General features: G+C 37.6%; 1 protein-coding gene and 1 long non-coding RNA gene across 2 annotated transcripts in view; both read right to left on the reverse strand.

Moving 5' to 3' along the window:
- Window positions 1-1110, reverse strand: part of LOC133656130 (uncharacterized) — a 3272-nt gene extending 2162 nt beyond the window's left edge. Inside the window, exon 1 of the long non-coding RNA XR_009827099.1 lies at window positions 916-1110. This is a non-coding gene — a long non-coding RNA (uncharacterized LOC133656130). The remainder of the gene's footprint in view (window positions 1-915) is intronic.
- Window positions 1111-2812: 1702 nt separating this feature from the next.
- LOC133656129 (protein phosphatase 1 regulatory subunit 26-like) lies at window positions 2813-25081 on the reverse strand. Its single transcript, XM_062057009.1, has 8 exons — window positions 24881-25081; window positions 17829-20739; window positions 14092-14209; window positions 9764-9831; window positions 7838-7929; window positions 7494-7610; window positions 7169-7295; window positions 2813-3480 (listed from the first exon to the last, which is right to left on the reverse strand). The coding sequence occupies exons 2-8, from the start codon at window positions 20666-20668 to the stop codon at window positions 2934-2936; spliced, it is 3909 nt and encodes a 1302-aa protein (XP_061912993.1). The 5' UTR covers window positions 20669-20739; window positions 24881-25081; the 3' UTR covers window positions 2813-2933.
- Between the last annotated feature and the right edge of the window lie 2686 nt (window positions 25082-27767).

Below are 27767 nucleotides of genomic sequence, written 5' to 3' on the forward strand. Positions count from 1 at the left end.
CATGTGTCCTTTATTATAGCTACACGTATGACAAAAAAGCGCGTGGAAATCAGTGGTATTCAGTGAGGTAAAATGAATTAAATGTGTTGACAGTTCATTGCACTGAGTGGAGCGGAACACCACTCCAAGATGGCGGCCTCGCGTCTCGTCAGCGCCAGTAGGCAGTAGCGCTCCATGCTGCGTCTACTTATGGGTCTATGGGTTGTATGAGCCTACGTTCCTGGAATATTACAATATTTACAAAACAAGCACTTGGTCGAGCAATCAACAATTACACACTTAGTTATGTTCAAATATCATTAAATTATTCTAAAAGAATAAACAATAAACTTAACTGACAAGTTGTCTCTTTCTTGTCCCGTTGAAAGAAAATACCGTTTATATGACGTCACATCCGGTTTTCTTCTTCGCGGCTTAATTCACTCTATGGCCAAGCAGCTTCGAGTGTAGCATTAAAAACAGGTGCGAGTACGTGTTAATGTATTGTTCTTTCCTCTTCCAGTCGTTCAAAAGAGAGAAATAGGAAAGAGCTTTAATGGAGTCCCGAAAGAAGTGGTTCATAAAGGTAAACTAACGTCATGTTAAGTCCTAGTAATAAATATTGTGGTTGTACGTTGATCCAATCCACCGTATTTTCATGGTCCATTTTGATAACAAACTACAAGCTTAGTTAGCATCAAGAAAATATCCTTAATTGTATAAGTTAATAAATATACTGTATGCTTAAAAGCATACATCGTGATAGCGCTAGCAAACGTTGCTGAACAACAGGGACATCTCCAGCTAAATATGAACTAAACAGCATAAAAACAACTACAGACGTGAATTGTAGACGAGACTAATATTTGTAGCAGGAAATCAACTGCAAACAACTTTTATAATTATTTCTCACTAGCACTCACATATTTTACTTACCGATGCACGAATAACTCCAACGCTATCACGGATTTAATGTTTAATTGTAAAGACATGACGTGCCTCCAATATTTACTCCTCTAAATGCCCTAAGTGTCAAGTGAAGTGAGGTAGCATCATTAAAAAAAGGAAGTATGTTTGCCTCTAAACCTTTCAAAATAAGTGTAAATAAACAGTTGCCTAACGGGGCCGAGGTCCATCGCCTGAAACCCAGAAGTGCCCGGATGTGCCTCTGGGTCACGTGATTGCAACCCACCTATAGCGTGGTTGTAGGAGATGTCACGCCAATTTTCTTCCCATTACAAAAACCTTCCTACCCCCATTTACTTCCGGGGTCATTTCCGCTTACGTCAGTGACAGAGACAAACATGTTTGAACTACGGCAGCCGAGAAGAACCAAAAGTCAACTTAGTTTGCGTTATTGTCCAATAATTCAACAAACGCAAAATTTTAGTTTTTATTACTTGTATTTGAGTAGGTAAAACGCATTTAATTAGTCCTTACTTTATTGCCTCATACTAATTCAAATGTTTTTATTTACGTAACATTTTAGTTTTTACTACATGTATTTGAGTAGGTAAAACGCATTTAAATAGTATTTACTTTATTGCCTCATACTAATTCAAATGTTTTTATTTACGTAACATTTTAGTTTTTACTACATGTATTTGAGTAGGTAAAACGCATTTAAATAGTCCTTACTTTATTGCCTCATACTAATTCAAATTTTTTTATTTACGTAACATTTTAGTTTTTACTACATGTATTTGAGTAGGTAAAACGCATTTAAATAGTATTTACTTTATTGCCTCATACTAATTCAAATGTTTTTATTTACGCAACATTTTAGTTTTTATTACATGTATTCGAGTAGGTAAAACGCATTTAAGTAGTCCTTACTTTATTGCCTCATACTAATTCAAATGTTTTATTTACGTAACATTTTAGTTTTTATTACAAGTATTTGAGTAGGTAAAACGCATTTAAATAGTCCTTACTTTATTGCCTCATACTAATTCAAATGTTTTTATTTACGTAACATTTTAGTTTTTATTACATGTATTTGAGTAGGTAAAACGCATTTAAATAGTCCTTACTTTATTGCCTCATACTAATTCAAATGTTTTTATTTACGTAACCTTTAAGTTTTTATTACAAGTATTTAAGTAGGTAAAACGCATTTAAATAGTCCTTACTTTATTGCCTCATACTAATTCAAATGTTTTATTTACGTAACATTTTAGTTTTTATTACAAGTATTTGAGTAGGTAAAACGCATTTAAATAGTCCTTACTTTATTGCCTCATACTAATTCAAATGTTTTTATTTACGTAACATTTTAGTTTTTATTACATGTATTTGAGTAGGTAAAACGCATTTAAATAGTCCTTACTTTATTGCCTCATACTAATTCAAATGTTTTTATTTACGTAACCTTTAAGTTTTTATTACAAGTATTTAAGTAGGTAAAACGCATTTAAATAGTCCTTACTTTATTGCCTCTAATTCAAATGTGTTTATTTACGTAACGACGTAGGTCCATCAGTTGGTTGAAGTTTTAGTGGCAAAACATTGGCATTTATATAATTGTAGATCCTTCACTCCTATAAAAAGCGTACTAATATAAACGATATGTATCCATAAATCGTTTTGTTTAAATATAACGAGGCTTGTTTTAACTGTCATGTCTCCCTCTAGTGGCAGAAAATGTGACGCATCCTATTTCATAATATAAAAAGTGGTGCTCACTTCCGGTGCTGCTGTGGCTTTTTTGCTTTCTTCATAACCTCATAAAAGTTATGATATAATAAAATATATTTTAAAAGACTACAAGCTGTTAAAATATTCGTGAATTAAGTTATTTTAGTGGAAAATGAAATACATCATAACATTGTAGTTAACATGTGTACTTTATGGGAGATAATAGATACAATTGCAAGATGTATTAGATCATCAGTATTATACACACAGTTCCCAAAACAAAAAGATTCCACTTCAAACAGCGTCTTTCAATCAGGTCATTGGGTCGGCGAGGCGGGCGCCAAGAGGCCGTGCACCAGCTCCATCTGCCTCCTCTTGTCCTTGGCTCTGTTGATGGTCATCTTAAAGAGGCGACAGTACAGCTCCATGGCAACCGGGGTGTCGTCGTTCCCGGGCACGGGGTACGTCAGCAGGCTGGGGTTGCAGTTGGAGTCCACCACGCCCACCGTGGGAATGTTCATCTTGGCGGCGTCGCGGACGCCGACGTGCTGCTGGAAGACGGTGTTGAGCGTGGACAGGAAGACCACCAGGTCCGGCAGGCGCACGCCGGCGCCGTACTGGACGTGGGCGTTGGTGAGGAGGCCGCCCTGCCAGTAGCGCGCGTGGGCGTACTCGCCGCAGTCCCTCGCCGTGCTCTCCACCAGGTGGGAGAACTGGCGGCGGCGGCTGACGAAGAGGATGATGCCGCCGCGGAAAGCCACGTGCGCCGTGAAGTTGAGGGCGAGCTGGAGGTGTTCCATGGTCTGGTCCAGGTCGATGATGTCCTGGTCCAGACGGCAGCCGTAAAGGTAGGGCTCCATTAACCTGCCGCACACACAAACACACACTTAGACTTCCTTTTATTGTCATTCAAATTTCAACTTTGCAGTACAGATAAGAACGACATTTTGTTGCATTAGCTCATGGTGGTGCAGGATAAAAGTGCACACACACACATGTATTACACACACACACGTATTAAACACACAAAGTACTTGTTGCTCAAACGCAGTAATATAAGGTGGTAACGTAAATTTAATCTGTTCCACGGTCTAAATCAGGGGTGCCCACATTTTTCAGCAAGCGAGCTACTTTTTAAATGACCGAGTCGAAGGGATCTACCTCATTTATATATATAATTTATATTTATTTAATTATGAAAGAGACGTTTTTGTTAACAAGTTTTTGTTAACAAGTTAAACAGTGTTTAATGATAATACAAGCATGTTTAACACACAGATTCCTTTCTTCCTGAAGACAAGAATATAAGTTGGTGTATTACCTGATTCTGATGACTTGCATTGATTGGAATCAGACAGTAATAATGACAACGTCCACATTTTTTAATGGAGGAGAAAAATAAAGTCCTCCTTTCTGTCTTAATACCACATGAAAGTGGTTGGTTTTTGCCATCTTATTTGTCCAGCTTCCATACTCCTTTTTACACATTGGCGGCAAACTCCGTGGCTTGCGGGCTTGTGCACGCCGGCTTTCTGAGACTCTTATTTTGTTAGCGCAGGCAGGATAGAGCAGCGCTTTTATTGTGAAGACAGGAACTATGTGGTCAGTCTTTCAATCATACCTCCTGGGTATGGTTGAAATAAAAACTGTTTCTCGCCTCCCTGACAGTCTTTTTTTCCCTTCACACTGAGCTGGCAGCAGCCAGCGTCATCTCACAAGACCCTCGGGTGCCGTGGATGTCAATCAAGTGACGAAAGTGACGTCATAGTGAAGATTTCTGACCGCTAATTTTTAGGACTATTTTTTCAACGCCTAGTTGGCGATCGACTGACACACCCTCCGCGATCGACCGGTAGCTCGCGATCGACGTAATGGGCACCCCTTGTCTAAATACTCAAACTTAAGATGTACAGAACAGGTGTCAAAGTGAAGGTCCGAGGACAAAATCTGGCCCGCCACCTCATTTTACATAGTTCACCTATTCATTTTATGTGGTCCGTCCCATAATTCAAATCTGGCCCGCCAATTAATTTTATCGTGGCCCACCAACTCATTTTACATGGTTCAGCAATTTATTTTATGTGGTCATATATTTTGCTACTTGAGGTATGCTAATATTATCATGCTAGCATCGTTAACCCTTTTTTCAGGTGTACACCACAGAGCAGCCCTTTGAGACACTTGTGATTAAAGGCCTACTGAAAGCCACTACTACCGACCACGCAGTCTGATAGTTTATATATCAATGATGAAATCTTAACATTGCAACACATGCCAATACGGCCGAGTTAACTTATAATGTGCAATTTTAAATTTCCCGCTAAACTTCCGGTTGAAAACGTCTAGATATGATAACGTTTGCGCGTGACGTCAATGGTTGAAGCGGAAGTATTCGGACACATTGTATCCCAATACAAAAAGCTCTGTTTTCATCGCAAAATTCCACAGTATTCTGGACATCTGTGTTGGTGAATCTTTTGCAATTTGTTTAATGAACAATGAAAACTGCAAAGAAAGCTGTAGGTGGGATTGGTGTATTAGCGGCTGGCTGCAGCAACACAACCAGGAGGACTTTGAGTTGGATAGCAGACACGCTACCCGACGCTAGCCGCCGACCACATCGATTATCGGGTGAAGTCCTTCGTCGCGCCGTCGATCGCTGGAATGCAGGTGAGCACGGGTGTTGATGAGCAGATGAGGGCTGGCATAGGTGGATAGCTAATGTTTTTAGCATAACTCTGTGAGGTCCCGTAGCTAAGTTAGCTTCAATGGCGTCGTTAGCAACAGCATTGTTAAGCTTCGCCAGGCTGGAAAGCATTAACCGTGTAGTTACAGGTCCATGGTTTAATAGTATTGTTGATTTTCTGTCTATCCTTCCAGTCAGGGGCTTATTTCTTTTGTTTCTATCTGCAGTTAAGCCCGATGCTATCACGTTAGCTCCGTAGCTAAAGTGCTTCACCGATGTATTGTCGTGGAGATAAAAGTCACCGTGAATGTCCATTTTGCGTTCTCGACTCTCATTTTCAAGAGGATATAGTATCCGAGGTGGTTTAAAATACAAATCCGTGATCCACAATAGAAAAAGGAAAAAGTGTTGAATCCAATGAGCCCTTGTACCTAAGTTACGGTCAGAGCGAAAAAAGATACGTCCTGCACTGCACTCCAGTCCTTCACTCTCACGTTCCTCATCCACAAATCTTTCATCCTCGCTCAAATTAATGGGGTAATCGTCCCTTTCTCGGTCTGAATCGCTCTCGCTGCATTGTAAACAATGGGGAAATGTGAGGAGCCTTTCAACCTGTGACGTCACGCTACTTCCGGTACAGGCAAGGCTTTTTTTTTTATCAGCGACCAAATGTTGCGAACTTTATCGTCGATGTCCTCTACTAAATCCTTTCAGCAAAAATATGGCAATATCGCGAAATGATCAAGTATGACACATAGAAAGGATCTGCTATCCCCGTTTAAATAAGAACATTTCATTTCAGTAGGCCTTTAAGGGCTATATGAATAAAGTTTGAATGATTGATTGATATTTTTTGTTACTTGCTGCTATTTGGTTAGCGTGCAAACTGCTGGCATTTCAGTTCGGCTAGATAGATAGATAGATAGATAGATAGATAGTAGGGGTGTGGGAAAAAATCGCTTCGAATTCGAATCGCAATTCTCACGTTGTGCGATTCAGAATCAATTCTCATTTTTAAAAAATCGATTTTTACTTTTTCTCCCATTTTTTAAAAAATGTTTTATTTTTAATTAATCATTCCAACAAAACAATACACAGCAATACCATAACAATGCAATCCAATTCCAAACCCGACCCAGCAACACTCAGAAATGCAATAAACAGAGCAATTGAGAGGAGACACAAACACGACACAGAACAAACCAAAAGTAGTGAAACAAAAATGAATATTATCAACAACAGTATCAATATTAGTTACAATTTCAACATAGCAGTGATTAAAAATCCCTAATTGACATTATCATTAGACATTTATAAAAAAAAATAAAAAAGAACAATAGTGTGACAGTGGCTTACACTTGCATCGCATCTCATAAGCTTGACAACACACTGTGTCCAATATTTTCACAAAGATAAAATAAGTCATATTTTTGGTTCATTTAATAGTTAAAACAAATTTACATTATTGCAATCAGTTGATAAAACATTGTCCTTTACAATTATAAAAGCTTTTTACAAAAATCTACTACTCTGCTTGCATCTCAGCAGACTGGGGTAGATCCTGCTGAAATCCTATGTATTGAATGAATAGAGAATCCTTTTGAATCGGGAACATATCGTTTTTGAATCGAGAATTGCGTTGAATTGAAAAAATCGAATAGTGACCCCAAGAATCTATATTGAATCGAATCGTAGGACACCCAAAGATTCGCAGCCCTAATAGATAGTACTTTATTAATTCCTTCAGGAGAGTTCCCTCGGGGAAAATTAAAATTCCAGCAGCAGTGTACAGAATTGAGATCGAATTTAATTGTCATCGTTATTATTGATATTATTATTTTAGGGTATTGTGATGTTCAGACCAACCTGTGTCTGCATCCTTTCTTATGGCCAAGATGCACTGTGGCATCAAACAAGTCCTTCAAGGAGAAAAGCTCAGACACCCTGAAGAAGTCTTCTTTCTCAAGGGTCAGTTTGAAAAGCTCGTCTGAATCTGAAAAAAATAAAATAAATAAAAACCTAAAAGACCAAAAATAGGCAGCTAAAAAAGGCACGTTACTTTTATTTGTTATTGAACAACATACATTTATCATTCACGGCACTTTCAACATCAAGGAAAGAAAACAAAAGCAAATACATTGAGTAATAATACAAAACAAATATGGAAAAAAAATAAAAATACAAATCTTACTTTTAGAGACTTGCTGTGTTTGTGGCAGTGGAGCCTGTAAAGACGCTGCCGAGGAATAAACACATCCTCCACACTTGTCGTGTTTCACAGCAGCAGCATGTCTTAGTCCCAACAAACCTTGAACAATAAACAATTATTACACCCCAAAAATTCATATTTTGACAGATGTACAAAGGGACAAGCGGTAAAAAACGGATGGGCGAGTCGCCGCCTGCCTATTCTAGCAAGCTATTACACACTTTAGCCATTATCTTACGCTATATACACAACATAAAACATGTGATTAATGTACATAAATAAATATGAAATGTTGCTATAAAAATATCAGTAATTATTAGAATTACCTCTCGTTAGTGTCCGTGTTGCCATGCTCGCTGTCTGGAAGGTCAGCGCCATGCGCATGCGTCGCTTCGTCTTCCTCGTCTGCTCTGGTAGTCTTGTTACGGTTAAATGCTCACTACTGCCACTCTCAGTCTTTAGCCTGTCACTACATCTTTTTTTCTTCTTCATGGACTTTTAAAGTACACAAAAAATGTACCATAAGAAAAATCGTTTATATTTGTTGTATTTTTTGTACGAATTTCCTACACGTATTGTATGTTGACATAGACACGGCGTTACTTTTGTGGCATAATGACTTGTTATATTCTTATTTTACTGTAATATGTTTATTCTCATTGTTGCTTTTTATTTTTATTCTTATTGTAATATTTTTCTATTTTGTTTCCATTCATACCCCCATTATTTACTTTTTACTTTTTAAATTCGATCTCAATTCTGTACTCTGCTGCTGGAATTTTAATTTTCCTCAGGGAACTCTCCTGAAGGAATCAATAAAGTACTATCTATCTATCTATATATAATGTCTCTATTGATTTGACTAATACTATTAAATAAATAAAACATTATAATATTTACCTTTATTTCCGCAACGGCAGAGTACAAGGCGTCTATCTTTATTCACTAAATATTTTTCAAAATGTATAAATGTTCAAATAAAAAAAATAGAAGATGTATTGCATTTACCAGTAGGGTTTAGGAAATATTATACTAAATATTTTTCCTTAAATGATAAAGTACAATAAAAATATATACAACCTACAATATTGCATTGTATTTAAAAGCAGTGTTTGAAAAAAACGCAAGTTCTTTTACATAAATAATGATAAATATTTAAATTTTACAATTAACGTTTTCAAACTATTTGTGGAAAGAATATTTACTATAGTCTTGAAAAATACTATGCTAAATATTTATACCATAATTCTAAATATTGTAATAAAACATGTAGGATGTACAGTATTACAAAAGTGAATGTAAAAGCAGTGTCTATAATTACTATACCAAATATTGTTCCATAATTATTACAATACAAAAAAAATACTATATCGTATGCTTTACAATCAATATGTTTACGCAATATTTGTGTGAAAAATATTTACTGTAATTTTTAAAGCGTTTTAAAACTACAATACTAAATATATTTTCCATAAATGATGTATTAAAATAAAACAAGTAAATATTGTATGAAAAAGTAGTGCTTAAATAACACTAACAAATACTTTTACATAATGATAAATATTAAAATGTAATGACTATATTTTCAAAGTATATATATATTTAAAAATATATATATATATATTTAAAAATATATATATACATATAAAATATATATATATGATTTTGTACCTTTAAAAAAAAACTACTACAATAAACTTACTTTATGAAAAACAATATATACAACTAATGATTAAATAGATCAAATAGTCTAACTGCTTTTGTCAAGATTGACTGTCTAAATAGGTAAAATAAATATGATATATATATTTTTTTTAAATATATTTTTTTAGGTAAAAGACAACATATTAAAGATGAAAGAAGCATCTTTCTTTTTATATCCAAAGCCTTGAACAGTGAAGGATCATATAAAAACAAAAACAGACTGACAACATGAAGTGAAGACAAATGGCAAAAATCCTCAAATGTAAAAAAAAAAGCCACTTTTTCAATAAAGAAAATGGAGACAAAAAGCTCCATTTTATGAGCGTAAACAAACATGGTTGATAAATGAAGTGAACAAATATATTTTGATCAACAACATGAACCCTTTTTTTCTTTAGCTCCAATAGAACACATCATCCAATAATGAAACATGATTCAAACTGGCACAACAAGCAGACGACAGTCGTTCATTTAAGTGCACAACGTGAATGAAAGAGTAACATTTGGCTTCCTGCTGTAGTCTAACGATGAAGGTGAAGACCTAATACCTGTATGCAGGGACAAACTCCAGCTTTCTTTTGACCTGACGCCTCAGCTGGTCAGGGCCCGCCGTCCCCTGTAAAACAGTCACATGCGGACATAACATTAGGTACAATCCAGAGTTTTTAAAAAATGTGCATTTACAAAGATAACAACCGCTCAAATTGTATTAAAACTGTGCAAAGTAGAGCGTAAACTATCTAAACTTTCCTTGCCCATGGAATAAAAAACATTGTAATTTGAATATAATGTACCAGCCTGTTTGATTGTATAAATATATAGTGTAAAGTCTATTTTTTAGGGCTGTAAAAATAACGAGTTAACTGGTGATTAATCACAGAAAAATGGTCGCATTAATCATGTACAGTACAGGCCTAAAGTTTGGACACGCATTATCATTCAATGTGTTTTCTTTATTTGTCATGACTATTTACATTGTAGATTGTCACTGAAGGCATCAAAACTATGAATGAACACATGTGGAGTTATGTACATAACGAAAACATTTGAAATAACTTGAAAACATGTTCTATATTCTAGTTTCTTCAAAATAGCCACCCTTTGGTCTGATTACTGCTTTGCACACTCTTGGCATTCTCTCAATGAGCTTCAAGAGGTATGGTTTTCCAACAGTCTTGAAGGAGTTAGCTCATCGAGAGAATGCCAAGAGTGTGCAAAGCAGTAATCACAGCAAAGGGTGGCTATTTTGAAGGAACTAGAATATAAAACATGATTTCATTCATTATTTCACCTTTTTTTTGTTAAGTACATAACTCCACATGTGTTCATTCAAAGTTTTGATGCCTTCAGTGACAATCTACAATGTAAATAGTCATGAAAATAAAGAAAACGCATTGAATGAGAAGGTGTGTCCAAACTTTTGGCCTGTGTGTGTATGTTGTAAAACGTTGTAAAATATTTATTCACATATCTTTTCCTCAAACGGCGTCTGTAACATGGCAGTAAAACGGATAATCAAACAAAACAGAAGGCATAGTAATGGACCAATTAGCTGTGGAAGGTAGCTCTCCAATCAACTAAACCGATTTCTACATTTAAAACACTTCCTTGTGGCTTTTTTTTGCTAAGTACATAACTCCACATGTGTTCATTCATAGTTTTGATGCCTTCAGTGACAATCTACAATGTAAATAGTCATGGAAATAAAGAAAACCCATTGAATGAGGAGAAGGTGTGTCTAAACTTTTGGCCTGTACTGTATACCCGCAGATTAATCACGCTATTTATTTTGACCATACACTACCGTTCAAAAGTTTGGGGTCACATTGAAATGTCCTTATTTTTGAAGGAAAAGCACTGTACTTTTCAATGAAGATAACTTTAAACTAGTCTTAACTTTAAAGAAATACACTCTATACATTACTAGTGTGGTAAATGACTATTCTAGCTGCAAATGTCTGGTTTTTGGTGCAATATATACATAGGTGTATAGAGGCCCATTTCCAGCAACTATCACTCCAGTGTTCTAATGGTACAATGTGTTTGCTCATTGGCTCAGAAGGCTAATTGATGATTAGAAAACCCTTGTGCAATCATGTTCACACATCTGAAAACAGTTTAGCTCGTTACAGAAGCTACAAAACTGACCTTCCTTTGAGCAGATTGAGTTTCTGGAGCATCACATTTGTGGGGTCAATTAAACGCTCAAAATGGCCAGAAAAAGAGAACTTTCATCTGAAACTCGACAGTCTATTCTTGTTCTTAGAAATGAAGGCTCAAACACAAAATTGTTTGGGTGACCCCAAACTTTTGAACGGTAGTGTACATGCTCCTTTACGGTTACTGCAGATGGCAATTTTATATCCAAAATACACTTTAGTGGGAATTTAGATCAAACCTTTTGAGCAAATAAATGACATGCAATCAAATAAAACAATAAAAAGGTGTCCCTGAATTCAGACAATGGAATTGCATTAGTGTCCAAATATGAGGCTCTTTTTTATGTTACGGTAATTGAATTATGCAAGCAAATAACCTCATTAATCCGGTTTTTTTTTAATAATCATATGTCCAGCACTATTTTGCATTTTAAAACGGTATTCAATTGATTAAAAATGACTGACTTCTGTCCTTTCTTCAGACACACACACAATAATGCGTCATAGATACAGTAGAATATAAACAATGCTGTGTAATTCTTTTCAAAAAACAAGATTAGAATTGTTTATTTTTAAAACATTTTGTTTGTATTTCATTCATTCAAGATCAAAATAAAAAACAATCAACGTAATATTAAAATAATTGATGAATGAAAAGGAGCAGAAAGAAGTATAAACGTATAATATATGCCCTCTATAATGTACAATAAATCCTTCTCTATTGCTGTCAATTGGTTCCGGGCCTTCTGCAGAGTACAAATTATTAATTAAAAATCAAATATCTTCATAAATAGAGCATTAAAAACAGATTTAGCCCTTTCTAAATACAGTTTTGAACACATTTATGCAAAACCTCTAAGCCAGTGTATGACGTGTGTAAATATCAACATTTTTACCACACGTATTTAGGAATATTTTGGTAGTCGTAGCCGGGAACTACTGAACGCTGTCACCAATAATTTAACTCCTGTAGCTAAATAAACACTCCACAATAAACCTTGCTGAGTTATTACCTAAAAACGGAACTTTATTATCATTGTGAAGGCAGAATTTGTTAATTCGGCTGTCACAATGGATGTCTTTTTTTTTTGCCAGGTGCCCTGAAAAAGCATCTACAAAAAGTTACTATTAAAATGTTGGTCTAGTTACAGCAATTACAAACCCCAAAACCAGTGAAGTTGGCACGTTGTGTAAATGGTCAATAAAAAGAGAATACAATGATTTGCAAATACTTTTCAACTTATATTCAATTGAATAGACTGCAAAGACAAGATATTTAATGTTCCAACTGAGAAACTTATTTTTTTTGTTGCAAATAATCATTAACTTAGAATTTAATGGCAGCAACCCCCACACCCCCATACCATCACAGATGCTGGATTTTGCACTTTGCGCCTATAACAATCCGGATGGTTCTTTTCCTCTTTGGTACGACGTCCAGTTTCCAAAAACAATTTGAAATGTGGACTCGTCAGACCACAGAACACTTTCCCACTTTGCATCAGTCCATATTAGATGAGCTCGGGCCCAGCGAAGCAGGCGGCGTTTCTGGGTGTTGTTGATAAATGGCTTTCATTTTGCATGGTAGAATTTTATCTTGCACTTACAGATGTAGCGACCAACTGTAGTTACTGACAGTGGTTTTCTGAAGTGTTCCTGAGCCCATGTGGTGATATCCTTTACACACTGATGTCGCTTTTTGATGCAGTACCACCTTAGGGATCGAAGGTCCGTAATATCGCTTACGTGCAGTGATTTCTCCAGATTCTCTGAACCTTTTGATGACATTACGGACCGTAGATGGTGAAATCCCTAAATTCCCTGCAATAACTCGTTGAGAAATGTTGTTCTTAAGCTGTTGGACAATTTGCTCACGCATTTGTTCACAAAGTGGTGACCCTCGCCCCATCCTTGTTTGTGAATGACTAAGCATTTCATGGAAGCTGCTTTTATACCCAATCATGGCACCCACCTGTTCCCAATTAGCCTGTTCACCTGTGGGATGTTCCAAATAAGTGTTTGATGAGCATTCCTCAACTTTCTCAGTCTTTTTTGCCACTTGTGCCAGCTTTTTTGAAACATGTTGCAGGCATCAAATTCCAAATGAGCTAATATTTGCAAAAAAATAACAGTTTTCCAGTTTGAACATTAAATATATTGTCTTTGCAAACTATTCAATTGAATATAAGTTGAAAAGGATTTGCAAATCATTGTATTGTTTTTATTTACCATTTACACAACGTGCCAACTTCACTGGTTTTGGGTTTTGGTTGCTCGTGTGTAGACTTGAACCTTTTAACGGAACAATTAACCAGAAAAGTGAATCCAAATGTTGCCACGTTTCCTTTGACTCCAACTCATTTACCGTACGGTCGGGTGGCGCCAATTTTTTATTAGTTTTTTTTTAAATGGCTCCAAAACGAACGTCGCCCAACCGTTTAATTTAAAGAGTCGATCAAAATTTTTGACTCGTTCGTGAAAAAAACTCACTTCTCGATGGAAACGATGCAGATGTGAAGGAGAAAGTTACAATTTTCATCACAAATACACGAGTATTGGCGCGCGCCAAATGGTAAACTAATGGCAGAAAGGTAGGAAGGCATTAGCTCTCTTTTTTTCCACCAGTCACACACTTCCGGCCTTCACAATAACAACACTGCACTGCCTAATGTTTTTGTTAGGTGGAGGCAATCATGTCAACCTGGTGGTTACTGTACCTCCCTACTGCTTCTTTGCTCCCTGTATTTCCGACGGAACATCACGCTCCGCTCCGCTGTGGAAAGAGCGATGCAAGGCTGGAAGACGATGCCGGGGTCGATGGTGCTGGACAAGGACCTGGATGGAGCAGCAGAGCAGGCAAGGCGTCAGGCTTTTTGTCATGGTATGTAATAACCTTATCAGTTTAAGATCCTTCCCAGGGATCAAACAATACAAAAATACACAATACATTGGCATGAAACTAGCAAATCTTGTGAATGATAAAAAAGTTATTTAAAAAAATAACGCAAACATTATGGATTTAACTCCACAAAAAAAAAAAAAAAAAGTACTGACTCCAATACAAAAATTACTTGAAATTTTTGGAATAGAAAAAATTCCAGCGAAGGAAAAATGAAAAATAAATTTAAATTATCGGAATTAAAAAAAAAAATGAATGCAAAAAAAATACCTACAATTGATCAGAATTTTAAAAAAATAATTAAAGCAAGAAAATAACACAATTTATCGGAATATTAAAAAAAATGAATGCAAAAAATACCTATAAAAGATTAGAATTAAAAAAAAAAAGATCAAAGCACAAAAATAGCACAAATAATGAGAAGAATTTTTGTAAATTAATGCAAAAAATAAAATGAATCCAATTAGAAAAATAATTTACGCTAAAAAAAAAGAGCACAATTTATCAGAAAATGAATGCCAGAAATAATACAATTTATCAAAATACCCAAAAAATGTTTAAATGCAATTTATCAGAATAGAAAAATAATTTTAGCAAAAAAATAGCACAATTTATCAGAATATAAAAAAATGAATGCCAAAAATACCTAGAATTGATCAGAATTAAATAAAAAAAAATGTAAGTAAAAAATCATCAGTTTAACTGAATTTTTTTTTTAATAATGCAAATAATTTAATTTAAAAAAGAGCACAATTTATCGCAATAAAAAAAAATCAATTCAAAAAATATATAAATGCTGACAATTTTAAAAAACAAAGCACAAAAATAGCCCAATTTATCAGAATATTTTTTGTAAATTAATGCAAAAAATACAATTTATCGAAATAGAAAAATAATTTAAGCTAAAAAGAGAGCACAATTTATCAGAAAATGAATGCCAAAAATAATAAAATTTCTCAAAATACAAAAAATGTTTTAAATGCAATTTATCAAAATAGAAAAATAATTTTAGCAAAAAAAAAGCACAATTTATGGGAATATAAAAAAAAATTAAGACAAAAAAATTAAAATAAATAATTAAAGCAAAAAAATAACACAGTTTAACTGAATTTTTTTTTTAAATGAATGCAAAAAATAAAATTGATCGAAATAGAAAAATACTTTAATTTAAAAAAAAAGAGCAAAATTTATCGGAATATAAAAAAATGAATAAATGCAAAAAATACCTATAAATGATTGGAATTTAAAAAACAAAACAAAGCACAAAAATAGCACAGTTTAACTGAATATTTAAAAAAAAGAATGCAAAAAATAAAAATGTATCGAAATAGAATTTCTTTTTTTTAAATACAATTTATCGGAATATTTAAAAAAAAATTAATGCAAAAATATACCTATAACTGATTACAATTTAAAAACAAATTAAAGCACAAAAATAGTCCAATTTATCAGAATATTTTTTGTAAATTAATGCAAAAAATAAAATTTATCGAAATAGAAAAATAATTTAATTTTAAAAAAGAGCACAATTTATCGCAATATTAAAAAAAAAGATAAATGCTAAAAATACCTATAAATTATTAGAATTAAAAAAAAGCACAAAAATGGCAGTTTCACTGAATATTAAAAAAAATATGAATGCAAAAAATACAATTTATCAAAATACAAAAATTATTTCATTTAAAAAAAAATACAATTTATCGGAATATTTAAAAAAAAATGAATGCAAAAAAATACTTATAAATGATTAGAATTTAAAAACAAATTAAAGCACAACAGTCGTCCAATTTATCAGAATATTTTTTGTAAATGAATGCAAAAAATTAAATTTATCGAAATAGAAAAATAATTTGAGCTAAAAAAAAAAGATCACAATTTATCAGAAAATGAATGCCAAAAATAATACAATTTATCAAAATACTAAAAAAAAATTTAATTGCAGTTTATCAGAATAGAAAAATAATTTTAGGGAAAAAAATAGCACAATTTATCAAAATACAAAAAAAGGTTAATTGCAATTCATCAGAATAGAAAAATAATTTTAGGGGAAAAAAATAGCACAATTTATCAGAATAAAAAAAAATGAATGCAACAAATACAATTTTATCGGAAAACATATATATTTTAAGTTAGAAAGAAAGCACAATTCATCTGAATAGAAAAAAAAAGCAAAAAATAGTACAAGTTATCGGAATATAAAAATATATATAATACCACAAAATACAGTGTATCTGAATAGAAAAAATACAATAAAAATGCAATTTATCGGAATAATAAAAAAATAAAACAAACATGTTGCTTGGATTCCACTCTTTATTACACAGAAGCATTTAAAAGACAGCAAAGAAAAAAAGTATATTGTACACCGGAGAAAGAAAAGCAGTTCATACAAAATATTTACACAACTGGCAATGCACAGCATGTTCAGTATCTTGTTTTTTTTCTTTTGATAAACAAAAATAAATAGCCTCATTTTTCTTTTCTTTACACAGGAACAAAGCGGAGGAGAAAAAGAACACAGTGAATATACAATAAAGTATGCATTAGATCACGCAGCGAGTTTTCTTTTTCCTTTTTTAAAAAGTCATTCATAGAAAAAAGAAAACACTGGCACGTCGTAGCAGGCGAGCGTCCTCGTCCGGCACAGGCTGCAGGTTCTCCGTGTGCAAAGTCCACGCCGAGCGTTGCAAAAGTCCCAATTAGGTTCTAACGAAGGTTGTTGGATTGAGATACACTTCGGCCGTGCAAAAGCCTTAGTCCACCATTGGTACCGTTTCTAAGGACCGTGAAGGACCAGAGTCACTTCAGATATTTTGCGATTGTATCATTTCCTCATTAAGTTATGTGTTTAAATTGAATACAGTGCTAATACTAAATAAACCACATGCTTATCAGCCATGTTTTTTTTTGTTTGTTTACTTTTAACTTAAGTCAGATCTGGGATATTTTCTTATTTGGATGTTTGAATTTGCTTTACTTTTCAAAATAAAAGGGTAATTAAAAACAGCAAACCTAATGGCGGAACGAAGACTTTTGCACGCGGTGAATTGCGATGAATATTTACGATGTACTCAGTTCGGAATGTGACGTCTTTGCAAGTCGGCCACTTCCCACGAGGATTTCACGAGATCCTTTACACTGAAAACTGCGCTGCTACTTCCTGTTACATCACGACTTGACCATAAAAACAACTTTAAAACGGCTGCTTTTGCCTTCGCCAACCCGCCTTTGAATATCGATCATCCCGTTACTTGTCGTAGGTCGGATGGCGTATGTAAATCCGAGCACAAGATTCAGATCTTCGTTCAGATTATGTTGACGTTTTATTTTAGGATGATGTCCCACTCTGCCCTTTTTTCCTTCTCTCACATCAATATTGCTCTTCAATAATCTCTTGGCACATGAACACACTCTCTCTCTCTCTCTCTCACACACACACACACACACGAGTGCTGATGTCTTACTATGTGTATAAATAGGAGGCAACTGAACATTAGCAGGTGAGATAAGGAACACCATGACGCCAAGGGACAGAGTGGCTGAAGAAATACTTACAAAGTGCTCGGCTTCTTCCCTGGACTTTCACTCTCTGACTCATCTATAAACTCCTCCTCAGCTCCTTCTATCTTCCCGCTCCTATTCTCACTCTGTCCGTCAGCTCTGGCCTCACCGCTCTGGACCTGGACGTGGTTGGTCCTACCGGACTCCAGCTCCACGAACACGCTCTTGTCCCGGGGAACGTGCACCGTGCTCGCCGCCTGCCGCGGCTGGAAGGTCGAAGGCAGCACGCCTTGGTTCTGCCTGGCGGAGAAGAAGCTCAAGACGGGGCTCGTCACGGGCGCCTTTGCGGCCGGGTCTGCGGACCAGGAGAAAAGGGGTCTGCTGCTCGCTCTTGCGGGGGACCAAAAAGGGGCTAAGGTGGAAGGTCTGAGGTCAGTGGCTTTCCCTTGATGAGTAAATGCCGCTGATGGACTCCCTGTCCTGTGTTTGGGCGAGCTGATATGAAATGGAGTTCGACTGAAATTCTTGGGATCAATGATGGGGAGTCCAAAACTCTGGCGCCACTTGACTGACTCGGCGTAAGACCGATCCACGGTAGCTCCAGAAAGGCTCTTAACTCTCTCAGTTTGTTCGGTGGACACCTGGCCGATCGGCGGCCTCGGCTCGGATCTGGCCGACCATGCCCCATCCGCCGCCTCCAAAGTGCGTGATTGTGGACCGACGGCGGGGTTCTTCTGAGGCATAGGTGGACCGACGGCGGGGTTCTTCTGAGGCATAGGTTTGTCGTGATGTGGTTCAGTCAAATGGGAGCGTTGACCCAAAATACTTTTTATGGGAATTTCAGCCAGCTGATTTTCCTGCTTAATGTCTAGACGAAATGAAGCTGTGCCATTCCTCGGTACCTCTTCATCCTTTGTGGTCTCTGACACCTTCTCCGCCTTCTCAGCGAGGAACTTTCTGATCTCCTGCTCGATGCTGTCGTCACTGTCCACCGAGCTGCTGTCCTCTTTTATCTGGAGAGTGTCTTTGTCTCTTAGAGTGTCTACTGGACCTTTGCCGGTTTGCTTAGTTCCCGTCTTTTTAACCAATCCAGGCTTGTGCTTCAAGTCGCTCTTCCTCTTGTCAGCCCTTTTCGTAGCACCGATCTTGGACGGAGGATCGGGTTTGGCCTTTTTCGTAAGCGGGGCTCGAAGCAGTTCCGCTTCCTTTGGGCGCTTCATTGCGTTGCGCTCTGACTTGGTCTTTCTCTTTGTCTTCTTCGTCTTGAGGAGGTCTTTTATCGCCGTGTCGAGGTCTTCGTCACTGTCCAGTGAACTGCTCTTGTCTCCACTATGTTTGTCCAATGATTGTGTTGGACTTCCTTGGGAGAAAAGCAGCGGGCTCAACTCCCCCCTGTGGAGCTCTAAAGGCTTACTTGATGAGTCTTGTTCTGCGTTTTCATCCACCGCCGTCATGAGGGCGATCCGGCAGATTTCGTCCTTGCGTTTCCGCCTGTGCGTTAAGGACAATCTGGAAGGTTTCTTTAGAAGTACTTCGTGTTTTTCCGCCATTGTCTCCGGCTCGTCTCGAGGCGCAGCGCATTCGGGTGACTGTTTGACCAACTGCGCCTTCTGCTCGAGGAATTTCATAATTTCCTGCTCGATGCCGTCTTCACTGTCGATGGAGCTGTCGTGGCTTTCTTCCTCTGGAGTTGCATGCGAAGATCCTGCTAGGATGCAGTTACCGGCGCTGGGATGAGACACGAAGGCCGCGGGCATGACCGTTTTGGAGATGTCCAGGATGGCTTCTGCGCACATGAGCTCGGCGGTGGTATTGGCTTTCGGGGGCGCGGGTGTAGCTTGGTCTTTAAAGCCATCGACTCTGAATGACAGCAGACCGTTGCCTTTGCTTCTCTGGCCGACATCAAGCGAGCTCTTGAAGACCGTCGAAGAAGGCAATTCTACGGACTTCACCACCTTCTCCGCTCTTTTCTTTTTCTTTTTAAGTTTGTGCTTTTTTGCGATTTCAGTGCTAGCGTTTGTTATATTCTTCCTGTCAGGAAAGGACGTCTTTTCTTTGAGCTGCTCCAGCTGGTAGCTGCGAATAGCCTCCTCGATGCCGTCATCGCTAGAAGAGTCTGACTCTTCCACGAGTGGTTTGAAGGCTTCGCCTCTCATCTGCTGCTCCATTCTCTCCAGCTGGTACCTCTGAATGGCCTCCTCGATGCCGTCGTCACTGCTGCTGGAGTCGTCGGAAAGATTCTCCACTTTGACTTGGCATGCCGGACTGTTTGGGGTGACGGGACTGGCTTCCCGATCTAGAAGCATGACCTTGTGTTTGATGTACTTCTTCAAGGGGACGCCTGCCAAGGGGGCTTGGGCGACACTTTTGGAGAAGTGGCTGCTCATGACGGAAAAGGAGTCGCTTTCGGACTTGACTTTGACAACCTCAGGAATAGTTTGTGTCTGTCTAGATGACAGTTCCATCTTGCATTTGTGGCCATCCTTCTCCTTCAGGTATTCCAGTATTGCCTCCTCGATTCCTTTGTCCACAGAATCATCACTGTCGGTGTCACTGCTCTTGTCACTGTCCTGGATCGGGGTTAGAACACCAGTCGAATGGCTTTTGGACTTGGCTGCCGCAAAAGAACCCCCAGCAGATTTACAGTTCTGAGGAGGACCGTCCTGCCTCGAAAGCGCATTTTCCTCAGTCTCATCGCCCATCTCCAGTGAGGAGTGAGAGCTCCTCAGGCTCTCAATGATCATCTGGACCTTGTTCGAGATAGGAGAACCCCTGGTGGACAACTCGGCGTCCGAGTCATTGAAGCAGACGGGAAGGCTAAAGCCCCCGGGTGGGCCGCATGGTCTCCATTCTGTGCGAGGCGCGGCGACAGTCGGTACAGTCATCAAGTACATTCTAGTGAAGTAAGGGGAGATGGGTGACCATCGGAGTTCTGCTACATCCTTCTGTGGTCACATTGTTGAATCTATGAAAAAAACAGTACCAGACACATTTTAACTTTGATTACCAACACATTGCGGCGACTTCATAGACAGACTTTGTGACAATTGGGACTTTTTATTACCAACATACGCAGTGGGATATGGACAAAAATATTTAGCTCATTTGATATCCAAAAAAAGCTATACATCACAAACATTTTATACACAAAGACAATAAAAAGTATTGTTAGCACCAGCCACGGTTGCGTGATAGAGATGATACACGATATAAATTTGGTAGAACTTTTAATACGATCGTTATATTGGCTGGGGAGAGGAAAGTCTGGGCTTCTCTGCTTAAGCTGCTGCCCCTGCGACCCGACCTCGGATAAGCGGAAGATGGATGGATGGATATTGCGATAATGCACGTTGATGACTCATTCTAGCTTTGTTTGCAAATTTGACAGAGATTAGTGACCGACCACACCCTCAAAGCAATTCGGCGTCCTCGCTGGCGGCTAATGTCCCTCCACAGTGCAACTACAGAGCCACGTTTAAGTCACTAATCCTCGTCGCCATGACAGCCAATAGTATACGTTTCTTAAAAATATCACCGCAGGAGCACCAGGAATAGTTGAAGTTAAAGTACCAATGATTGTCACACACACTGGGTGTGGTGAAATTTGTCCTCTGCATTTGACCCATCCCCTTGTTCACCCCCTGCGAGGTGAGGGGAGCAGTGGGCAGCAGCGGTGCCGCGCCCGGGAATAATTTTTGGTGATTTAACCCCCAATTCCAACCCTTGATGCTGAGTGCCAAGCAGGGAGGTAATGGGTCCCATTTTCATAGTCTTTGGTATGACTCGGCCGGGGTTTGAACTCACGACCTACCGATCTCAGGGCGGACACTCTAACCACTAGGCCACGGAGTAGCTAAACATTCCACACTACACATCGTAGGAAGATATGCTAATCGCAAGCTAGAGCTCTTGAATGTAAACAAGGTGGGCGATTTGATACAAATAGACAGTAACGATACCAAACAGTCAGTATTTTTGGTCGTTTTTGTTTAGTTTGCGGTTTGTTTTTCATTACTTTAAGGTAACGTCGGTATGTTGTCGCATTTTAACACTGGCTATGTACTGTCCTTCATGTCGCCTCTTCAAGTGGTAGAAAAGATGTCAGGTTCAAACATCGATGACAACTATTAAAACAGACAAGAAGCAAGGAAATAAACAGAGACAGGATTCAATTTGGCTCAATTTGAGGAGAGACGCGTCGACTGTACTCTCTGCACAGTCTTCCACCACGCTCTCTCCTCAAATTCAGCCAAATTGAATCCTGTCTCTGTTTATTTCCTTGCTTCTTGTCTGTTTTAATAGATGTCATCGATGTTGGAACCTGACAAAAAGGTAAGACGTGTTGGTTATCTTTTCACAGTATTAGCCTACCGTTGTTCGGTCCGTTCCAGTGACATTTCCCTTGTTTTGGCACCAATTCCTTCAGGTTTTGTTGGTTTAGCTTACATTGTGCTCTACATTCCTGCTACATTGTTGACATCCATCCTCCCACCGGCTCGTTTTACGTCCTTCAAGTGACGTAAAAATGCTACCGCCAAGCAGCCTCGTTGCTAGTTACATTAGCCCAGATGTCAAATTACGATGCAAACAAAAAGTTATATCATACAATAGACATTTTGTTGTCGTATTACCCCTCAACCCTATTGCTAAATGTTTTACACCTTATCTATGTGAAACGATTTATATACTTTTTAAATCAAACTTGAATTTAATTTGCTGCATGAATTGCCATCATATTCTTATCAGTGACAGAGCAGGAAGGGGCTAGGGACACATCTGCAGTAAAATTTCATAGCAAGTGCCCTGTCATTCTTTAAGTGACACCTTTCACGGGTTGGTGGCCCAATCCGACACAAATAAGTCCGCCTAAACATTTTAAAACCATGAACGTACATGTACCACATACTGTAGAAGCAAGAGAAGCAATTTAACACGGTATTTAAGAATCCTACATGATTCCTTGGTTTAATCCAGGTGGTGTTTTTGTCACCTTTTGGGGCTATAGGCAGTGTTTTATTGCACTGAATATGTTCAATTGCCACAGGGGTGTCCAAACTGTTTCCACTGAGGGCCACAGACGGGCGAATGAAAGGATGCGGAGGGCATTTTGGTAGTTTTCACTTTCAAAACCAGTACAGTATATAGATTTTTTTCCCACAGAACTACAAAATGCAATTTCGGTACAGAATTTGGGTGAATGCTGAGGAGCCAAGGCCGAACTGTAATGCTAATAGTTAGCATGCTGGCCAGATAGCATCAAATAACAAAAAATATGAGCAACATTAGCTCAAAAAAGCCAGCATATTAACAGTACTATGCTAAAAAAACTAAACAATAGCATGTTTGCATTTAGCATTAATAGACACTGTAGTGTGTACCTGCTAAATTAGCTAAATAAAATAGCATTCTAATGTTAGCATGCTAAAATGCTAACTGTAACATGCGTCAAATACCAAAATATTACTCTGAGGTGTGTACCTGAAAAAAATTATTTAAAATGTTAGCATGCATCAAGTACCAAAATATTACTAAAAAGGTGCATAACTACACAATTATCTAGCATACTAACCTTAAAAAATAGCTACAGGATGCAAATGGCCCCAGGGCCACACTTTGGACACCCTAGGTCAGGGGTGTCAAACGTACGGCCCCGGGGGCCGGATCAGGCCCGCAAACAGGTTTTATCCGGCCCGCGGGATGAGTTTGCTAAGTATAAAAATTAGCCAACATATTTAAAATAAAAGAAACTGCTGTTCTTAATGTGTCCACTAGATGTCGCAATAGCAATTCTTTGTATCTTTGTAGATGATGCTACATATGTAAAAAACAAAAACGTTATGAGCACCAGTCGAGAAAAATTAGCAAACTACATATCATGTAATTTGATTTTGATATTTTTTTATCTTGATTGATTGAAAATTATTAACACATTTATTCAGAAAGTACAAATAACGACAAAGATAGAATACTATTAACCGCAACATGTAAGTGTAAAAAACAACAACATTACGACTTGTACATTTTCAGAATGTGCTTGTTCTATTTTTAAACAAAGAAAACCATCTGAAGTTGTCTTTATTTTAAAGTTATCGTGCCGTGATTTTACCAGTCGGGCCCACTAGGGAGTAGATTTTTCTCCATGTGGCCCCGGATCTAAAATGAGTTTGACATCCCTGCCCTAGGTTACAGCTTTCTATCCTGAATGGGAATTGATTAGATGTATGTAAACGTAGATTTGTATACATTTTAACTTAGACCAAACATGGAAAAACCTCCATTTTCCTCCATTATGTGAGTGGATGCAACCATACTGGATGCTAATGTGGCACCGAGGCTGCGAGGTTCATCCTCCTACCCAGCCGGCAAGGAGGCGCCTTGAGCAGGCTCTCTCAAGCACATAACCCCGTCTGGAAGCCACAAACCTCAAAATGTCAATAATATCTCCCGCCTTTAGTGGCAAAATTTGGTTAAAACCAGACAACAGGCGAAAAAATGAGCCCACCTCCGTGTCACATTCATGACCGACTACAGCGAGCAGAAATGACCGGAAACCAACTGCACCAAGCGGCTGTGACTCCTCCAAGGCGCCCCGTGGAAAAGGCGAATAAAAGAAGCAGATATCTTAAAACTTTTGGTTCATGTTGAGATATAAAGTTCCCAAAGAAAACGTCCATGTCGTTTAAAAGGGTAGTGTTTTGCGTGAGTGTTTTCCCGGCTGCCACGGTAGCAAACCCCCGCTCTCCCCGTCACCCTCTGGCGGCGCCGAGTGCTCGGCTGCTCGGCGTGCGGTGCTACGACACGCCGCAGAGCGACCATGTTGGTGCGGACCGCGGTCGTCCGCAAAACGACGGACGCCTAAACGCTAGTCAACACCGGCCAACTCGGGTTAAAAAAAATACAGATTAATACGCTTCACGGTGTGAGAAACGTGTCTTGTGGCGTGGAGCAGCGAACGCTTGGCGGGGGAGGTGAAGGCGGTGACTTGAAAGGGGCGAGCGGGCCTCCCGGCTGCCGCAGCCCCGGCATTTTCTCCGGCTTTGTACTGAGCCACGATGCACACCCACAACCTCGGCGTAGAGCCGCAAAACGGCAAAGTCGGAACTCACCTTGTTGAAAAAATGAAGCAAAACAAGAAGCCGGTTGCTCCGGTGCGGAACGCCACGGTGGGGAGATTTCAGTGGCCGCCTTTCAGCTCACACGCACCGGTCGAGTCCAACTGGCGGGCGGGCAGGCTTCCTTAAAGGCGGCCGCTGCCTGGCTACAGCCGAGTGGACACTTTCAAACATGGCTACACTTGTTTTCCACCGGAAGATGGCTTTTTATGTTTATTTCATAGTAATGAATCATCCATATAATGTCGAATATGAAATATATAGTCAATTAAACATTTAGATTAAAAAAAGTTTCCCCCCAATTATGTAGTTAAATAAAGTGTTTTCAGTCAGAATGTTTGAGTAGACAATCACATATTTTATTGTAAACTTGTAATATACTGTATTAATTCAAATTAATAGAAAACACACCCAATTTGTAAAGCTGCGTAGTTCTTGTATTTTTTTTTTTTACAAAAAATATATTTTTTGTTATTGCCTTTGTAGTAGTAGTGTTCAAGTGCACTGATCAGATGTGTAGTTCATATTAGGTCCGAAGCAAGGGTGTCAAAACCAAAGTGCGGACCGGGGGCCAATTTTTGGCCTGGAGCTAGTTTTTATTGGTCCTTGACATTCAATTCAAAAAAGTTTTTCCCCCAAATATGTGGTTAAATAAAGTGTTTTCAGTCAGAATTGTTTGTGTATTTTGAGTTGACAATGACACATTTTATTGTAAACTTGTAATATACCGTATTAATTCAAAATAATAGAAAATAAACCCAATTTGTATGGAAAGTCAGCACAAAAGTTGTGTAGTTCTTGTATTTGTTTTACAAAAAATATATTTTTTGTTATTGCCTTTGTAGTAGTAGTGTTCAAGTGCACTGATCAGATGTGTAGTTCATATTTGGTCCGAAGCAGGGGTGTCAAAACCAAAGTGCGGACAGGGGGCCATTTTTTGGCTTGGAGCTAGTTTTTATTGGTCCTTGACATTCAATTCAAAAAAGTTTTTCCCCCAAATATGTGGTTAAATAAAGTGTTTTCAGTCAGAATTGTTGTGTATTTTGAGTTGACAATCACACATTTTATTGCAAACTTGAAATATACCGTATTAATTCAAAATAATAGAAAATAAACCCAATTTGCAAGGAAAGGCAGCACAAAAGTTGTGTAGTTCTTGTATTTGTTTTACAAAAAATATATTTTTTGTTATTGCCTTTGTAATAGTAGTGTTCAAGTGCACTGATCAGATGTGTAGTTCATATTTGGTCTAAAGCAGGGGTGTCAAAACCAAAGTGCACACCGGGGGCCATTTTTTTGGCCTGGAGCTAGATTTTATTAGTCCTTGACATGTCCTGAAAATTAAATAAAGTCATTATTATTGAAGTGTGTTAGATCAAAACAACTGTTTGCTTTGTTCCCTATAACAGGTTCTTAACCCTTTTGACCTCAGGGCCCGACTTTTCCACTGCATAGGTGCCTCATCTTACCCCTACATTTTAATAATATTCAATAGCTATATCTAACCCGTTTACAACCTTATCAGATAAAAGGATGTGTTAATTATCAGGGCTTAGGTTAGGCTGATTACAAAAATAAATACTAATCAAATATAGAAGGGACTCATAAAAACTGATGAAAAATAAATGAAAATACAATAAAGCAGGGGTAAAATAAATACATTCTAACTGATTTGATAATAATAATATATATGTTTCTTAAATAAACTGTCAAATAAATACAGTTTCACCACTTTAGTCATAATTTTTGAGCTTAAGAAACTTCTCTATGACTTTAGCTCCAGAATTCTTCCTTGTTTGATATTGCCTCTACTGCCACAAGTGGTGGAAAAGTGTATTAGAACTTGTTTGATATTGCCTCTACGGCCACAAGTGGTGGAAAAGTGTATTACAACTGAGTACCACTGTGGCCCATTGGAGAAACAGATATTAAACGGTGGCCCTCTAGGTGGCGCACACGGCCCCTATGGTTAAGAAACACTGACTTGTAACACAAAAGACTAAGATAATGTTTTTTTTTTTTTTTTTTCAAATAACACATCATATTCTGATGTATATAGAAATTGTCTAGGCATCTTTTTTGTACAACACTTATCAACGTGGCCCTCTAGGTGGCGCACACGGCCCCTATGGTTAAGAAACACTGACTTGTAACACAAAAGACTAAGATAATGTTTTTTTGTTTTTTTTTTCAAATAACACATCATATTCTGATGTATATAGAAATTGTTTAGGCATCTTTTTTGTACAACACTTATCAACGTGGCCCCTCAGTGGAAAAAGTTTGGATACCCTTGACTTAAAGTTACCAACACTTTTAATATGATGCAGTGTATTTTTCCACCTCAGAAAAATATATAATGCTTAATTTGATAATAGATGTTAATAAATAAAATATGAATGTACAATTTTAGTTCCCAAGTGTTTTTACATAATACTTTAGTTTATATGGTACGGACTTAAAAACACTTTAATTGCCCCTACTGTACATTTGGATTGTTATATGTCAATGTGTAGCTTTTAATAATGTACATTTGACTGTAAAAACAAATCAAGAAGTAAAGCATTTTTGAGTCTTGGATTTTTTTAAAAATACAACAACATTAATTTGGCAAGGGTTCTAGCTCGGAGCCCTGTGGGACACCAAAGTTAAAAGCGGTAAATTCCCTTTAGTTGAGAGCGATGTATTACATACTAATGTTTAAACTAGTATTTGCAGGGGTTCTCTCTGGTCATCTTATAAAATATCAACTTTATGGTTTTCACAAACTTGGAAAAAAATAGGGCATTATTGTTAATTGACTTTATCGTCATCAAGTGATTGGTTTGCTCCAGAACGCTGCAGTGAGTATATTGCTATAATTGAGTAAATATAACATACT

This window comes from Entelurus aequoreus, linkage group LG08 (assembly GCF_033978785.1).
Source record: "Entelurus aequoreus isolate RoL-2023_Sb linkage group LG08, RoL_Eaeq_v1.1, whole genome shotgun sequence".
In the NCBI taxonomy this organism is placed as follows: domain Eukaryota; kingdom Metazoa; phylum Chordata; class Actinopteri; order Syngnathiformes; family Syngnathidae; genus Entelurus; species Entelurus aequoreus.

Excerpts from the sequence above, each read along its gene's own strand:
- LOC133656129 (XM_062057009.1), bottom strand. The coding sequence starts at position 20,668 with ATGTACTTGATGACTGTACCGACTGTCGCCGCGCCTCGCACAGAATGG. Across the intron at positions 14,210-17,828 it reads GGGAAGAAGCCGAGCACTTT|GTCCTTGTCCAGCACCATCG; the intron begins GTAAGTATTTCT and ends TGCTCCATCCAG. Across the intron at positions 7,611-7,837 it reads AACACGGACACTAACGAGAG|GTTTGTTGGGACTAAGACAT; the intron begins GTAATTCTAATA and ends TTATTGTTCAAG.